Genomic DNA, 18427 nt, shown 5'->3' with positions numbered 1-18427 from the left:
ACCTTCAATGTACATAAAAATGCCACTAAAAATAAATAAAGGCATTTTGCAAGTTTTATACAATGTGGGCAAGTTCCAGTGGGCGGAGTTAAGAAGGAGTCAAGTCACCTGGTTTCCCAGACAAGTGAGTAACCAGCCATCTTGCTAAACGGAATATTAGTTTAGAACGGTCCGCTACTGTTCATGATGGTAGAGATGGATTCGCAACATGCGGAGGAAATGAAATTACGCACCCTTTGACCCCATGGAATTGATACCGCCTTCACCAGGCTCCTGTTTGTTGCTGAAGGGTTAGCGAAAGGGCAGAATGTGGAAACTATGGAAAGTAAAGAAATCTGTTACAGTCCTCTTTACTTTCACCTCCTGAACCGCTCTTCGTGGCTCGCGCGGTCAGGGGGCGCGAGGGCAGTGCTAGAGGCGCCAGCTGACACCCCTAATGGACAACCATGTACGTGCTTACCAACTAGTACGGCAACAGAAGATAACGTATGGACACAGGGCTCTGACAGCCATGAGTAGAGGTGCACCACAATATCAATTTCTGAAATTAATAAATAAAATAGGCATTTCTGGAAATCTCCTCTAATGAAAAGCACATGGAAGGTTCATCCAAGGGGGGGCATTAAAAAACCTCCCAGAGAGAACCTGTCTTGCAAAGGCTTGTGAGCCCTAAGTCAAGAAGGTGGACACATGCCAAGCAAGACCTCTTTAGTTACCTATCGTTCTAAAATGTTCTCCGTGATCTGAGGGTCAGCTCACGGTGTGCCTGCTTAAGGCCCTTCTGCCAGCGAATGCGGGTTCGGTTGTGCCTTCATTAATTATAGAGAGTTGCCAGGAGCTCCAGCACGGTGAGAGAAAACATTTAAATGTGGTTCTCGCAGGTGTAGGTGAATCAAAAGCTGTGATTCACAATGAGGTGAAAGAAAGGTGTTCCGGAGCTTGTCGCGGTTCCACTAAATGACTGTACGGTTCTTCGCAGGATTGGTGGCTTCATAAGATGCGGGGCAGGACTTCTTGGTGGTATTAAAAGTGCACAGTCCAGGTAAAGTGGTAGCTATTGCATGAGAAATACATATAGGAATCTGCCACTGTATGGATCTGAACTTATATAATGGTAAGAAGGTAATATTGCTTACCAATAAGTCTTTTGGAAGTAGTATCATTATATAATGGACAGAAATTCGGGTTTTCAAGCCACGAAAAAAAATGAGGCTAGCTGGAGACGTGTTAACTGAATGGTGAATCAAGGTGATTCAAAATATACTACCTTGAAATGATAAGCAAAACAATAAAACATGTTATCCTCCAATGCCCCCTCCCCCCAAAAAATAGATCTGTGGTCCAGGCCATGATTATATTAGTGTTTAGAGTAGCATGGGCAAATAAGCCTTCTTACCCCCTCAAGACCCACCACAAACACCACACATCCTGATTTTAACCTTTATAGAGGCTCTAAGGGTTGACGTGCAGGTCTGGCTTGTAGGCTCCTCTCCACACAGCCATTTGTGTGTGTTCACTGGCCAACCGGGGTCAAATGACACCTTTTAGACAGTGAGAATGGCCGTAGTGGGTCATTTTGGGAGCCACATTTATTGGTGTTTTATAATCCCTTATATCTCCGGAACAGTACAAGAAGGTTCAGAGTTCTTCTAATCGGTGTTGGGCAGGAGGAAGGCATGTTTTACTTTATTTCTTTTTTTTAATAAATGTTCTTCAGTGTTGTCGAAGAGGTAATTGGATAAAGCCACTTTTAAGTTTAGGCCTCCACCGCTTTCCCAGAATGCACCTCAGAGGTGTAGCCATCCAAAATACACTACATTGTAGGTGGCTCCTTCCGATCGAATAACATTCATTCAACTGCACTAAGGGGAGTACTTAAGCATCAATTCATTTCTATTCAGCACTTTCAACAGCATTCCACATCTAAGATTGCTTTCTTGGGGAGAGGAACACAAGGCCCAAGTTACTGAGACGTTCTTCTGACTTATGCAGGTTTTATGATTGCTACTAGCCAGAGACGTTGGGCATTGTTTACCAAGTTTTTTTCTGTCTGTTGCTTATGATGTTCTTAAGACCTAAATTTGTAGCTTATGACTCCACTAAGTCATCTAAAGTCACCAAATTCCCTATTTTAAACTAGGTCAATTTTTCCAGGTGTAAGGCGTTCTTAATATTGTCAAAGGCTGGGACATTGTTTAGTAAATCAAGCCCACGATATTTTCATTAAGGGAGAATCTAAAGCAATAAAAGAAGAGGCGTGTGGTCCCTAATCAGCGCTTCAAACAGTAATCATCATATAATAAGATGACTTCGGCTCTATGTCACCAAGTTACAGGCTTTCTTCATGCGCCCTCTTAAAGAACTTACAGCCTTGCGGCCAACTTTCATTGCAAAAAGGTCCTATAAAAAATTTCTGCAAAGTATATTCTCTCCATACACATTTTATTACAAAAGGTCTTGTGTGGTCTGTTGTTGACCATTCTCAACATTTTCAACTGTAGTCAACCACTGGCATATCAATTTTAATGTACAGAAACAGCAGTTAAATTTTTATCCTAATGTTTCATTTTTACAGATGTCAGAAGAACATATGCAAATCACTGGTAAAATGAAAACTCACCATCACTGATGAAAACGCTGAAAGGAAAGACCACTGAAAAATAATGCAGTACCGTTAACCCATCAAAAGTGAGAGCTGAACTTGAAGAGAATTGTTTTGATTTAGTCACAGCAGAGAATACAACACATCTTTGATTGTTGCAAGGTCTTACTCCTGTGCTCAGTGCCAGCCCGCCAATGGACAGACAAATAGGGTCAGCCATCTTTGAGCATGACGTGACCCCGCATTCGATCTTGTTACTCATGGTGCAAGTTTGCTCCAACTATTGCACATTATTCCCTGAATATCAATATTTCAGACTAAAGAAAGCCTTGGTCATCGTCAACGTTATTGAACTTTGAAAAAAACAAGACGTTCACCTAAGCTGAGCCCAAGCACTAGCTGGGTGTACCGTGCACTGCGCATGAACATACAATAAACCGCTGCAGCAAAAGAGTAACAATGAGCTGAGCACTAATAATACCTGTAATGTACGTTTCTATAGGCTACTCGATGTTTTGTGTTAAAGGTGTACACACCTACCATGCCCGAATCATCTGAAGAACAAGTTATACTGATTATGATCAAAATTCGAAGAGCTGTAGTATTCATTGTGTACCAAATGTGCCTCTGTGCACCTTAGTCAGCGTGATGAACTATAGGGGGGCCTAGCCACGAATTTCTTAGGAAGTACTGAATCAGGTGTTTACCTAGTCCCAGGAGCTAAAGTACATGCCAAGCCGTCGAAAGACCCATTGCGCATGTAATGCACTAAGGGCCAGATGTATCGGACATTTTTGCAGGCCGTTTCCGATTGCAAAAATGCATTTTGGTATGTATCAAGTCCAATTTGCGATTCGGTAACTTGTTACCGAATCGCAAATTTGATTTGCGACTACCTACCGATTCGGTGTTAGTAAGGGCCGTGTTGAGGGAGTCCCTTCCTAATACCGAATTGCAGAGGTATGTATGATTGTTTTGTGACCGTGAATGCGCTCGCAAAACAATCGCAATTAACACCAATTTCCAACTGGCGCAAATCCATTTGCAAAGGGGAAGGGGTCCCCAAGGGACCCCTTCCCCTTTGTGAATGCATGCAAAAACATTTTTTAAGAGAAGGTAGTGGTCCCACGGACCACTGCCTGCTCTTAAAAAATGAAAAGAAAACGTTTCATTTTTCTTTTTTAAACGCATCCCGTTTTCCTTTAAGAAAAATGGGCTGCATTTAAAAATATATATATTGCTTTATTCAAAAGCAATCACAGACATGGTGGTCTGCTGAGCCCAGCAGGCCACCATCCCTTTGATTGTAGCCGTTCGCAATGGGTCGCAAATTTCGACCTACCTCATAAATATTAATCAGTTAGGTCCACTTGCGAGCCCTTGCGAATCACTAGAGGAAACTCTTGGAGTTTCATACATTCCAAAAGCGATTAATTGCGATTCGCAAAAAAATCGCAATTTGGTAATAGCTATTGGAATTAATCACACATCTGGTCCCATATATCATCCAGAAAAATGAAAATATTTTTTTTAATAAATGTTACCCTGGTGAACAGTTCTAAAACTTCAAATTTTCTAAAGGTACATTTTTAAAACAAATAATAATAGCGCTCGTCAATTTGCCATCTAAGATGTAAAAGTCAATTCTATTTTTGCATATGAATGCTCTATATTATTATTTTATTGAGCCCCATGTAATGTATTAATCTATTTAAACATTGTACAGCGCAGCAACCTGAATACGAGTCAGTATTATAAGGTGGTTGCCCCAGGATCACACGTTTTGACTCAGTGGGAGAAGTTGATATCTGAACACATTTTCCATATTACAGAGCCTGCAGCTCATGAATGGAAATAAGCACTTGGTGACGTCAGTTTCATTGGGTGTGACGCTGCTTCTTTCCCTGTTGAATAGTGCTAAGTGGCAAACCGTATACATCAGATCAGAGTGACACCACATAAGAAAGTTGTGGAACCAAGTGTGATTAAACCACAAAAGAGGCAGGAACACAAAAAATAATGATTATTTGTGAAATTAGAATAACAATATTTGTACAAATGTGAAGAATGCGCCAGGTCGTTCTCTTTAGTGCAAAGTGAAATGTAAGACACCAAAGGTTTAGATCTATAATTATGTGTAAATGCCAGCTGGCCTCCTTTGGCCCAGTTGAAAAAATATATTTCAAAAAGAACAACACAAACCATTTACAAGACAAGGAGGAACAAACCTAAAGCAATTACCAATGATAACAAAGGAATTTTTAAAGGCAGGCCCATCAACCAGTGATAGTGATGGGCCTGCGGTGGGCGTGGTTAAAAGCCCACAGATAGATTACAACACTCAGAGCGCTTGCGAGCTCGACCTAAAAACGGGGGTCGAGTATGATCAGTCTCAGGTCACATTTTCCTAATTTGAAAGAGCTGTGAAGTTCACGGTTGTTGGATTTTGTTAATCCTCAGACTGTGTTAAATCATCTCTTCCTCACTGATTGAGAGAGAAGTTGTTTGTTTTCAATGTTTCAATGAAACTGACTAATGAATGGAGAGGGCCTGGGTCTGTCACTGAAGTGAGATCGTGCCTAGCTAATGCCTTGGGTAGATGGCACCCCAATATTTCAATAGCATTGTGCCGTCCAGTAACTACAATTATAAAGATAAACCAATCAAACATTGGTAAATGAGTTCAGAAAAGCCCGTTTCACAAAAATAACTCATACATGTACTCGAGTGGGTCTCCTACTTTTGGAGCAGATGTCTGACTATTGTGGAGTTCACAAACGATTCATAACTCCTAGGAACCTGTAGACTCCAAACAGTTATTGTTTTTTTATGTAATGATGCTCACTTACAAAACCATTTAAACGTGTGAATGTTCAGGGCGTACATTTAGGCATGCACAAGCGTAACTCGAAAGAAAATATTGCTGCACTTTATAACATTTTTGTTTTTTTTTCCATTGGGAAACTATTCCTTCACACTTCTGCGATAGCACAAACATTTCTGAAGGTTTTTCACTTTCCAGGGTACACATTTACTCCTGCTTTTCACAAAAGTAAATTTAGTTTCATATCTTGAATGTCAAAGTGCCTGTAAAGGTTCTTGAATACTTAAAATCCTGGGTGCTTATGGGCCTATACCCGAGCGTGCATTATGAAGAAACATCTAAAACAAGTTTCTGTGAGTAGATTACAGGCATATAAAGCTACAACACACTGGCGGAATAGTAAGTATGAGTAAATACACTTATGGGTCCAGATTCATGTCTTGTGACTATCAGAAATATTTTTCTACCGCTGTTTGCTCACCAGCTTGGCACTTGGAGGGGCGACTGGCTTAAAATATTCAGGTCTCGTTGGCCTGTTGTTCGGTGATACATTGGCCTTCCAATGTGCCTTTAGGAGTAGACAACAATTCAATTCTCTTTAGTGCTGTAATAGATACATTACAATGTATATTTGTGTTTCTTTCCCTTTTGTCCAAGCTGTGCTGGTTTCTTTAGGCGTACTGCTGCAGCAAAGGTGGATTACTTCGCATTCCACAGCCAGTGTAAAACCTCATTTCCACATATTGTACAGATCTGAGCATTTACTAATCCGCACGTGCTGCCTGCTTTCACTTGTGATACAATTCTATATTTTCTGCTACTCTGTTTATTACATATTACACACAGCTACCGCAGTGCCATATTTAAAGAGTTACCTTAATAAACATTTCCTGGTTGAAAAAAAGCACGTGCATGCATCATGGTAAATGGAAAATTGATCATGTGAAGGTATGAAGCTGGTAATATGTGTTATGGTCCCACAATGTAACTCGAGGTTCTGGTGACGTTTACAAAGGAGGCTGTTCACACGTCACCCGGCCTAACAATGGCGTTATTAGACAGTAGTATTCAGATGCATATCATGTACCCATTGTGTAAATAAGACATCAGCTTTACACGCACACTTCCATATGTTTGGATCAATAATGAACTACTGATATTTTAGCCACACTGCGCATTTTTATGTGTAAGCCTTTAAGGAAAAATATAGGTGATGCCAAGCCAGAAAGGGAAAAATATAGGTTATGCCAAGCCAGAAAGTAATTAATTAATATTCTAGGTACCTACCTTGCACGTGTCATCTGAAACACAGCTCTCAGTTAAATGTCTTACTTTCCCGAAATAATGCTGACCGGGTAGGGTGTAGTTTTCAATCTGGAGAGGAAAAAACTCCATTCGGTGGTTGTTGAGCCTCAGGTCTTGTAGACAACCCTTGAAGTATCCTCCCCACAGTTCAAGGCGCTCTTCGTCTGGATTTCCGCCAACATACAGGTGGTCTCCCGCCGCCAGGGCCACCGAGTCCAGCTGCCCCAGGTCCTGCTGCCTCCCTTGGTTGCTCACAGCCACCATCCCATCTCTGAAGTGCATGCCCAGCAGATGTCTCCTGCCATCGGCCACAATTTCCGGGAAGGTGACATTATTTTCAGGCGAAGTGAATATGCAAATCCTGCCATTTTCAAGAAAGACACTGAGGACAGTTGTTGAGTCATTGCCAACTTGTAACAAAAGGCCACTGGGTTTGAGGGTCCTCAGGAAAACAGAAAAACTGAAATTGGTGCCAAAGTTCTCCTCAATTGTGAAAGAAACCAGACTGGGCTGTCCGTCTAGGTTAAAGGTCCCTTCTGTATACTCTGCAGACAGAAACAAAAGACAGGCTTGTTATACTGCAAAAAGGAAAACATTTATAACATGCTATCGTTACTAATGGAACACATGTTTTTTATACAAGGTTCGTCACTCACTAAATACAAAATGGGGCTCATGGATTTTGATCACCTGTAACAATTCGCAATGTTTCTAGGTCAATTTCTTCTGCGTCCCGTTGTAAAGCACTACTACACTACACTTGTGATTTCAGTTATGATGTCACAAATGAAGTCATTGGTGACACCATAATTGTATAGTATGTCTTGTAATATTACGTTTTTGTAACTGAGTAGATTGAGCTTGGTCCACAAACATTTTTGTCATTTATTTACCCTTTATCTTTAGAATGTGTGACAGACAGACACTTTTGAGTTCCTCCACACATTTAGTATGGTTGGCCGTGCACTTTATCTACTCACCTCTCTCCCTCTTTTGTCCCTCTGTTACTCTCTGTGTTTCTCCTTTGTCTTTTCTCCATCTCCCCTATATTTCTCTCTTACCATATCGCTCACTCCCGCTTTATTCTTTCTCGCTCTTTCTCTTGATTGCTTTTCCATTTTACCACTCTGTTTTCCCCTTCCCTCTCTTCTTGTTTTTAGGTCAAAGCCTAGCAGACAGCACTACTGCATGGTTTGCTAAAGACATCGGGAGGATTTTCAGAAAGCTTCCCTGGGAATGCATTCCGCCAGTTGTTTACCATTGGTTCGTGGTTTGTAACTTACATTTTCTGGCTTTCTATTTGCAGGATTCATTTATCTGCCCCTTTCTTTATATAGACCTGTAAATCTTTGTGCCACTGCTTTCTATGCCACTGCACTCTACTATGCACCACTTTAACCTATGCCACTGCATTGTACACTGCTGAATTCTGTGCCACTGTACTCTATGGCACTGCACTCTACGCCACTCTACTCTGTAACATTCTATGCAAATGCACTCTACACAAATCCATTCTAATCTACTCTGTGCCACTGCACTCTCCTCTGAACCGCTGTGCTCAATGCCTCTGCGCTTTATGCCACTCTACTCAGCAACAGTCTACTGTCCGCCACTGAACTCTGTCACCCTACACCACTGCACTCTACAACACTTTGCTCTGCAACACTGCACTCTACGCCACCGTACTTTGCACTACTGCATTCTATGACAAGGCACTCTACGTCATTCTACTCTGGATCACTTAGCTCTATGCCATTGCACTCTGCAGCATTCCACTCCAGGCCACTGCACTCTAATGCACTATACTTTACTGTGCACCACTCTATTTCACACCACTCTATGCCTCTCTATTCTGCACCACTGCATTCTATGCCACTGTACTCTGTGCCACTCTGCTCTACACCAGTGCATTTTATGCCACTGCACTCTATTATGCAACACTCTAATCTACACCACTATATTTTACAGCAATGAGCTCTATGCTGCTGTGTTCTGCAACACTCTACACCAATGCATTCCTCACCAATCCACTGTACTCTGCACCACTGCACTGTACGTCACTCTTCGTGACTCCACTCTGGGCCTCTCCAACCACTTCACTCAAAAACACTCTACTCCACTCTTTGCCATTCCAATCTACGACACTCCACACCATTCTCCTCTACGCAACTTTCAGCCATGCTGAAATACAGCCACGCTGGTGTACAACACGGCCAAAACACATTGGCAAAGCCAATAGCTCTTGCATAGGTGAAACTTACTGTCTTTGCCAATACATGTTTTTTCTCTCGCGCTCTCTCCTCTCTAACAATGCCACTCTTTCCTTTAGCTCTCTGGCCTGCCTCTCTCCTTGTCTCCCTATCACACCCCTGTCAGTTTTTGTCTCTTTCTCTGTTTTGTGAAACTGGGCCAAAACATAAATAAGTAACTTAATTTAGAAAATTATACAGAATTTAACATTTTTTTACTTGTAAATATGGCATTTTTTCAATGTTTTGAATATCGAAAAGATTATAAACAAAAACAATATTATCAGTGAAATGTCTTATTAATATAACCATGCAAATTATTGTTTAGGGTATTGCAGGTGATAAACGAAAGTGATTTACTGTAATTGTCCTTAGCTTAGCCATTACAATTAATGTACTTGTTTCGGGAGATGAATCCCTAATTTTACTCTGAAAGTATTGAAAATAAACATAGTTCTTTTATCAACAGTATGGGTTTCGATTTTAGTGCTTTTTACAAGCAAAATAATTTGGTTTCTTTCAAGTTCTCTGCCTCCTTGCATCTCACTGCCACAAGAGGGCACGCTTATGCCTAGTATTGCCTGGATCTGTTTCACACCTGCACCCCACCCCACCCCACCATTGTGAATATTTCATTGACAATTTCTGCCACCAATGCCAGTAGACATGAGCTTCCTGGGTTAAATAGCATATTTTTAAAGACTTTTTAGTAACCCTGGCAACACAGCAGTGCTTATGTTGCTGACATATATGTGGAATACAGTGATATCCTGGATGTGAGACACCTACCTTGCAAGCATGTTGCTCCTTCATAAGGCCGCATGCAGTCACACCTGAAGCTTGTCCATAGATCAATGCAGCGCCCTTCGTGAAAGCACGGGTTGGGCTCGCACCACTCCGTCCTATTGCATCCAAGGCTCATCTGATATGATGTATCACCCATAAGGTATTGTGGAAGTAAAGTCTTGGAGTTCATGCGCAAATCCTCCATGCAGCCAGTGAAATTCTGCTGGCTCATTGTGTTGTTCAAAAGGGATCCCTCATAGAGACCACCAATATACACTCTGCTAAAAGAGTCTGGGATGGACTTGTTATGGCTCACTGACTGGTCTTTCATGCATGTGCCATTATTGCACCCTTCATGGCCAAGGGCCAGCCTCAAAACTTTGTTCAAAGTAACCTCTGCTTGGTGCCAGTGGCCATCATCTACTCTTAATTCATTCATTTGCAAACATGTTTCGGCACCGTTCCACTTGATCGTGGCCTGCAGCAGGCCTTCGTAGATTTCAAGGAACAGGAATTCCTCCTCGTCACCCTGGTAAAGCAGCAGCAGATCGGGTAAGGTTGTTCTGAAACGCAGAGAAATACTGAGCCTCTCACTTTCAAGCTCCCTTTTTGTCCTGTTTTTTGAAGAGAGGTCATAAATAATATAACCACCAGAGGAGAAGGAGAACGTGGTGGGAGTTGAGCACACCTCATCGTAGAAGCCAGCCTGGCACTGGCATAGGTGGGCATGGTTTCCATCCTCGTAGGTCGGAAGACAAGTGGCTTGGTTTTGGCAAGAGTGCTCTTGGCACCCAGTTAGTCTTACAGAGCAGTTTTTCCCTCCCCATAAGACTCCTTCATCATCAGCATAAGGGCAGAGGCAAGTATAGTCGGCAATGCCATCAGCACACAAAGCTCCATTTTCACAGGGATCACTTTCACAGTCGTCTATATTTGTGGAACATTCCACACCTACAATAAAGCACAAAAACAGATATGTTAAAAGAGGCATGCAATCATAGAAGCACTACATAGCCATGATTTTTTTTAACATCATAGTCAGGTGGTGTCACTCTGTCGTGTTCCTTCCCTTCTAATGGCAAGTACTGAAAGGAGGCGACAGAGACTTTAGTTTGTAGTGGAGAAAGTTTTCTCCCAGTCAGCCAACACCTCCTTGTATTTACAATGTAATCATGTTACTATTTTTGGGAATAGGACATGTCTGATGAGAAAAAACATGTATTCAGTTTAAGGGTTTCTTAGAAGGCAAAAAAATCCTTTACTTTAAAGTTGCCGTGTAAACTTCCAGGTGCAGTGACTCTAAGTGTGCCCATGTACTTCAATATTATGCAGCAAACTTTGTATGATCAGTCTGGAAAACTGGGGTTAACTCCTTGAACAGCGAAATGCAGGGGCTTAATTGCAAACGGCTTGCGCCACTGGTGCGTCACTTTTTGTGGTGCCCCGGTGGCATAGGCTGCAGGCTCATATCTACAAGGCCAGGCAAAGTCACTTTGCGTGTCGCTTCATACCCTTGTAGATGATGGCGTGAGGCAACGCAGCCCAAGGTGCTCCGTTGCCTTACTTTGCGTCAAAGAGGCATTCCATGGGTGTTGCAGTGGGTGTTCCCACGCATCACCCATGGATTTTGACACATTCCCAGATTTACAAGGTTTTGTAAACGTGGGAACGCGTCAAAAGCCTACGCCACCCAAGGGGCGTAAGGGTGGCGCAACAGTGAGAAATAACATTATTTCTCTCTGTTTTTTCCTCTTTCTATGTGTACTGCATTCTGCAGCACATAGAAAGAGAAAAACATCTCTTCCTTCACAAAAACAATAATCTCCGCAACGCAGGCAGCTTTGCACAATGGTGCACGGGGGCCTGTGTTGGGGCATGGCAACAATTTATGTTCCAGTGCAGAGGACAAGGACAGGAATGCGCCATATTGTAGATACAGTGCATTCCTGCCCTTTTGTTTTGATGCAGGACAGAGCAGCAGGAAGGCTTGCGGCACTGCCCTCTGCCAGAAAATTGCAAATGAGGCTCCCAGTTCTTACAAAAAGAAAACGTTTCTTAATCTATCCATGTAATTCTTCAAGGTTCATGCTCTTTTCAGGTGCCTCTTTTGTAACTGTACTGCAAGCATTAACGTTTCTCGGATTGTCCTCAATTTTGCAAACAGATTGCAACCCCCGAAAGAGGAAGTGACGTCAGAGAAGAACAGAACAGTCACTTTGTTGATTTGCGAGAGTCACAAAGGTGGAATGTACAGGTTTATGCTTTGTCCTTAGTGAGTTTTACTTCTTTGATACAGATGTCCAATGCATTCTCTGTCCTCCTGTAATATCATTTTCTGTTTCAAATATTAATTACAATTCTTAATATTCAAGAATAAGCAAATTATGACAAATGCTTTCTAAAGCTACTAAAAAGACGAATGGAAAGAGGTTTTGAGTGGTAAAGCAATCTGAAATCAAACATTAGTAGTAAAGATCAACACTCTAGCATTATTTGTAAAAATTGTTCTTTTTGAGGTTCGGGTGGGCATTTTTGTGGTTACGTAATGCATATTACAGCACATTTTCACGAAAAGTTGCGAAAAAGCAATTGGCTTTAAAGGGGTAGTCATGGGATGGTCTAGGTCCAGGAGTTTCATGATGTGCTAAATAAGCCTGACCCTCCCCATGGTTTTTCACATTCACCCACTCAATTATAATTTAGTGAAAATGATAGTTAAGTAGTTACTTCTATCCTAACAAATTTCTTTATAGGATGTCTAAAATCCAATCTTCTAAATACCTAAACCCACTTTCTCATGTGATGTAAAAAGAGGGAGTGGGTGGAACGTATCTTTCCCTTAGGAAACTGCTTTCCTCTGTCAGTAAGTTACCACAGTTAGTGAACCCCAATTCCCGGCACCATAAGCTGCGACTGAAGCACAATGACTTTCATAGATCTCTAAATAAGGGATAAGACCCTTGTGCCCAGGGTGGAGTGGCATGCTTAGTAGTAAGTATAAAAATATAGAGAAACTTAAACCGAGTGTTGGATATATGGGAGAACCATTGTCCAAAGGAATTCGAAGCAAATGCTTAAATAGGAAAATTGCTTGATCCATGCATAATAGCGGGAATTCACTGGCATATGGGCACACATACAATAAAGTGGGACTTATTAAAATTAGTTGTGGGTTCTAAACTGGCCATGAATTCCACAAAACCTTTCACTAGCAAGCGCAAAGCATTAGGTGTACACGCGATCAGCACAGTGTCGTCCGTGTTCAACAATATTGGTAAGGGCGTATTATTAATCAAAGGGATGTCGCACAAAGCTCTAATCAAAAGTCAGAATTAGTTTATTTTAGATGTAAGATAAACAGAAGTGGGGCCAGCACACAGCCTTGCCGCACACCTCAGACCTGAGAAAAGAGTTCCGTAAGCTCCCCTAAATCCCCGTATTTTACCCTTGCAATCAGATTAGCGAGAAGGGCATGCAAAAAGTTCCCTAGGTTTGATACAGTCTACGTTCTGACAGGATACTCTACAGCTTGGAACAATTAACTAAATTGGAACCTGTTGGTAGGTCCATACTTGGCAGGCACAGAGGGCAGCGTTTGGCGATGGTATACTTGCTGAGGATTAGGTGTAAATTCAAACACTGCTCCAGTGTACCCAGTCATTCCTTAAAGCCCTGTTGGGTATGGTGTAATATATTATTACTAAGGGACCAAATGCACATCCTGGTATATATTACTTTCCCGATTATTTTAACCAAGTATCAATGAGCGAAAATGGGCAATAACATTTAGGATCCCCTCAATTACCCTTTTTAAAGATGGGTAAGATTGTGGATGAAGTACATGAATTTGAGAAATTATTACTATCTAGATTATTATATAGACCAAATAGATTCATCAGTACGGCCCAGAGTTATGTTTTGCACTCGGTTAAAACCTTTCATCTGGTCCTACTGCTTTTTGCCCAGTTATGGTCAACTTGAAGGCAGGACATTCTTCACAATCTGGGGCTGAAGATGAAGGACCCCCTCCTCCTCTATATGCAGAGCTGAAAGGTGGTTGACTCATGCAGTGGTATTGATATGACAACTAATTAGGGAGGCCGGGTTGGGGTTCGGATGACAAGCGCTAGTCGTAGCCCTACATTCCCTCTGGCTTTTCAGGTCTGTTGCAGCTACCATGTGCTCCCAGTTAGCTTCCCTGAACCCCAGCTTCTTTTTCCTCAAGGTTTCCTTACAAAACCTATGAGCAGATGTGACCACAACAGGAACCCTGGGACATGCCATTAAAGTGTCCCTCAGTTGGTGATTTGCCCTTGGAGTCGAATCATTTAGGGAGGACAGAAATTTCCCTTAGAGGCCTCATGAGTGCTTGATCAGGGTGCCTAGTTTCTCAAAGGCAGTTATCATATTGGCACCAGTTGTATCATCATTAAGGCATTGTAAGAAGGATGCTAGTTTGGGGGCTCCTTGCGAGATGACTCCTATTGACCTCGGTTTGACCTGTTCTTGTCACGGCTGCGGCCACCAGTCCCAATAACACAAGTGGTGCAGTGTTTTTATTGGCACGAGTGGGGGTAATGCTAAGTGGTAGAATTTTCATAGATTCCTGCAAATTCTGGGAGTTTTCATCACAGAAATTTAAGGAAAATGTGTGTATGTTTGGGCATAGTTTGAGGTTCGCAGAGCATTGTGGGTAAGAGAAGGTTTTCTAGTTTTCAGAAATGTCTGTGGTTGGTAGGTTTGCATTCTATGCTACTGCACTCTACGTCATTCTATTCTGCATTACTTAGTTCTATTCCACTGCACTCGTCAGCATTCCACTCCAGGCCACTGCACTCTAATGCATTATACATTACTGTGCAACACTTTATTTCATCCACTCTATGCCACTCTATTCTGCACCACTGCATTCTATTGTATTGTATTGTAATAGTATTTATATAGCGCTTACTACCCCTGACAAGGCATCAAAGTGCTTTTCGGTGAGTAGCACGCTACTCCGGAACCCAACAAGAATTAGTGATGGATTAGTATCAGGAGATATGAGTACAGTTTTAGTATTATTTTGAGTTAATTTGAGCCGCGGATATGAGAGTTTGTTAGTTAGATTGACTGGAGAAATGGAGGGGTGGAGGAGGAAAGAAATCCAGAAGTGTTAATTGGGAGTATGTCCCTCATTTACTCATCCCAAAGGCTTGGGATGAGTAAAGGGGGATGGAGGAGGGAAGAGTCTGTGGAAGGGTTAGGGAGATCATAGTAGCAGGGTGAGATAAATGAGGGTGAATTTAGTAGGGTTGTTTGGGAGGTCATGGTAGTAGAGTGAGGTTTGGTGAGTTAGATTTGGAAGCGGAGGGAAGAGCTTAGGCAGAGTTATTTAGGAGATTAAAGTAGTAGAATGGATTTTGATGAGTCAGAGTGGGAATGGAGGACAGATTGATAGAGACATGGCATATGATGTTGGGTAGATAAGTGTGATAAGATGAGAGCAGGGATTCATAGATATCTAGTATAACAACCCACCCAGGAGCCACGCAAGACCCACGAACATGTCAAGCACAGAACAACATACACACATACATACATATATATATATATATATATATATATATATACACATACACAGACACATACATACACACATGAATACACACACATATGGACACATATATGTACATACAAAACATAATTAGAACCATGGGTATATATACTTAGTCAAACAGGTTTAAAGAGTGTGTGTGTATTTTATTGTTATGACATAGTAGCGATACATATTTTCTAAAGAACTATACATAACTAGAAATAGACACTTAATCAAAAAAAAAAATTATCAACATAGGCATATGCAGTCCATAGTTGTTTGAATATGGTGGTTATGAAGGAAAGAGACAACTCTTGAGTAGTTTTCTGAAGACAAGAAAGTTATCTGTGGCTCTTATAGTTGGAGGTAATGAATTCCATAGTTTGGCTGCTTGAATGGAGAAGGATGTACCACCTATAGCCTTTTTCTTGTATGGTGGTGTTCTAAGGCGGGGTGCCATTCTACCCTACACCAGTGCATTCCCCAAATAAAGAAGCTGCCTCAATTGTTTTTTCCTCTATGTAGCGCTTTAGGTCCTTTTATGCCGTGGTGTCATGGCCCACCCACACAAATGGGGTATGGTTCTTATTGGGAGACAAGTGAAAACTCAGGGTGGTAGGAAATATATAGCTCCCTACAGATTCCAGAACTTTCCATCACAGAAATGCAAGGAAAATGTGTGTTTTTTTACCAAAGTTTGACATTTGCAAGGGCTTCTGATACAATTACCTGGTGAGAGCCACGCAAATCATGAACACCAATACCCCCTTGGTTGTCTAGCTTTTAAAAATGTTCAGGTTGGCTGAGGTTCCCTATGTGCCTGCTGAGTGAGGTTCCAAAATCCACAGCTACCCACTTTGCAAAAACAGGGTCAGTTTTGAGGGGAAAAATATGATGTATCTATGTTGCATTTTAGGCTGTTTCCTATGACAGGCATTAGGTCTAACTGCACAAGTGAGGTTCCACTTTTATTGGGATACTTGGGAGAAGGCAGGGTGGAAGGAAGCTTGCAGCTCCCCACAGATTCCAGAACTTTCATCACAGAAATGTGAGGAATATGCATTTTTAATCAAAGTTTGAGGTTTGCAAAAGATTCTAGTTAAACAAAATCCTGGTGAGAGCCATGCACGTCATCCCACCCTGAATTCCCCCAGGTCTCTAGTTTTCAGAAATGTTCAATTTTTCTAGATTTTCCTAGGTGTCGGTGAGCTAGGGCCTAAAATCCACAGCTACCCACTTAGCAAAAAAAAAACAAATGTCCAATTTGAGTGGAAACATTTGATTCTATCCATGTTGCATTTTGGGCCATTTCCTGTTGGGGGCACTAGGTCTATCCACACAAGTGAGGTACCGTTTTTATCAGAAGACATGTGGCAGCAAAGAATAGTAGAACATTTGATATTACGAATTGTATTTTGCTGAATTTGTGCCTTCCGAATGTAAGCCTGTTTAAGAAAGAAGACATTTTTTAAAAATACTCTCTAAAGCATATGCTAGTACGGGTGCCTAGAAATTCAGAGATGTACAAATAACCACTGCTCCTACACTCCATATCTTGTGCCCATTTAAGAAATACATAGGTCTCTTTGATACCCATTTCCCATTCTAAATATTTCACCATACCAGTCGGTCTATACTTAGTACACAGTGAAAAACTGTTGCACAGTGCAGCTCAGTTGTTGTCTGTGGGTATCTTGGGCTCCTGGAGAACCTACAATCTCTATAGTCCCCACAACCAGAGGATGTAGTGGACATAATGGTATATTTCATTTGTAAACTGGCCATTGGAACAAAAAGTTATAGACTTAAACTTTGTCACAAATGGCTGTTTTTCCTCCTCATTCTTAATATTTTTTTAATTTCAACAGTTAATTTCTTTATGAAAACCCTGTGCGATCTACATATGACCCCTTGCTGAATTTTGAATGTTATTTACTTTTCAGAAGCTATAGCTTTCCGTGATCATCCATTGGTTTCATACTGGTTTCCAACACAAACTGGAAATAGGTTGACAGCAAAAAAATAGGAAAAATGGGCTACCTCTTTGAAAAATGCCAAAACTGTAGTATTAAAAACTGTTTTTTTATTCAGTTCTGGATCTTCCAGAAAGCTGGGAAGATTGTTTATCACAGCAAAATATTCATTGATGCCATTTTTAGGAGAAAAAAAACAGAAAGTTTTATCCAAAATGCTTTTTTTCAGAATTTTCCAAAAACTCAAAATGGTGCTATATTTTGCCTATTTTCTTAGTCTCCTCCAGGGGAACCCCCAACCTTGGTACCGTTAGAATCCCAGGATGTTAAAAAATAAAAGTATGCAAATTTGGCGTGGATACCTTATGTGGCAACTATTCCAAAAAGCTAAGACGTCTTAGCATGAGGCAGAAAGCCCCAGTAGTTAAAGAAGGGTTAACAGACATTTTCACCTAACGAAACTTTGTTTTCTTCAGTGAATCAATCTATCTATCTATCTATCTATCTATCTATCTATCTATCTATCTATCTATCTATCTATCTATCTATCTATCTATCTATCTATCTATCTATCTATCTATGTACACACACACACTCCCCAAGCAAAGCTCAAGCGTGTCTTGGTTATAATAATTGACTGTGGCTCGGCCCTCGTGGTCTGGTAAACCAATTAGAGACGAGCAAGGAAACTGCTCCTTTTACCCCTCTGAGTGCAGTTTTAGATTACTGATTAAGTGCACTAGGACAGCCTACTGCACATAATCTGTAATTGGTATTTCTTTAAGGGGCTTGTCTGTGGGCGAACTGAGCGGCAATTTAGGTTTCTCAGTGAAGATTTGCAGAAAGTCCTCTTTGAATTCTTAATCCCTGTATTTACCATCATTGAGGTCCTGTTGTAAAATCAGGAGAAGGCCATGATATGGATATAAAAGCAATCTCCGGCCTCCCTTTACTCCTAACTGGGTCCAAGGAACAAAGATTGACATTTGACACACCTAGCCAGTCATTTTGAATTAACATGTAGCAGTATTTGTTTTACATGAATACAAAGTCCTAATTTAGGTCATGAAATCATTAAACACAATAGGCTGCCCTTTGATGGCAAAAACG

The 18427-nt window shown here is 41.3% G+C and overlaps 1 protein-coding gene across 1 annotated transcript in view; it reads right to left on the bottom strand.

Annotated features, from left to right (window-relative positions):
* CRB2 (crumbs cell polarity complex component 2) overlaps positions 1–18427 on the bottom strand; it is a 264482-nt gene that overhangs the window by 32506 nt on the left and 213549 nt on the right. Inside the window, exons 7-8 of the mRNA XM_069241708.1 lie at positions 9770–10717; positions 6714–7276 (exon numbers count right to left, since the gene is read on the bottom strand). Coding sequence (XP_069097809.1) covers positions 6714–7276; positions 9770–10717 — 1511 coding nt within the window. The remainder of the gene's footprint in view (positions 1–6713; positions 7277–9769; positions 10718–18427) is intronic.

The sequence above is a fragment of the Pleurodeles waltl genome, chromosome 6 (genome assembly GCF_031143425.1).
Source record: "Pleurodeles waltl isolate 20211129_DDA chromosome 6, aPleWal1.hap1.20221129, whole genome shotgun sequence".
Classification (NCBI taxonomy): domain Eukaryota; kingdom Metazoa; phylum Chordata; class Amphibia; order Caudata; family Salamandridae; genus Pleurodeles; species Pleurodeles waltl.
Note: the sequence above shows the minus strand (reverse complement) of the source record. Positions and strands in the feature narration are given on the sequence as shown.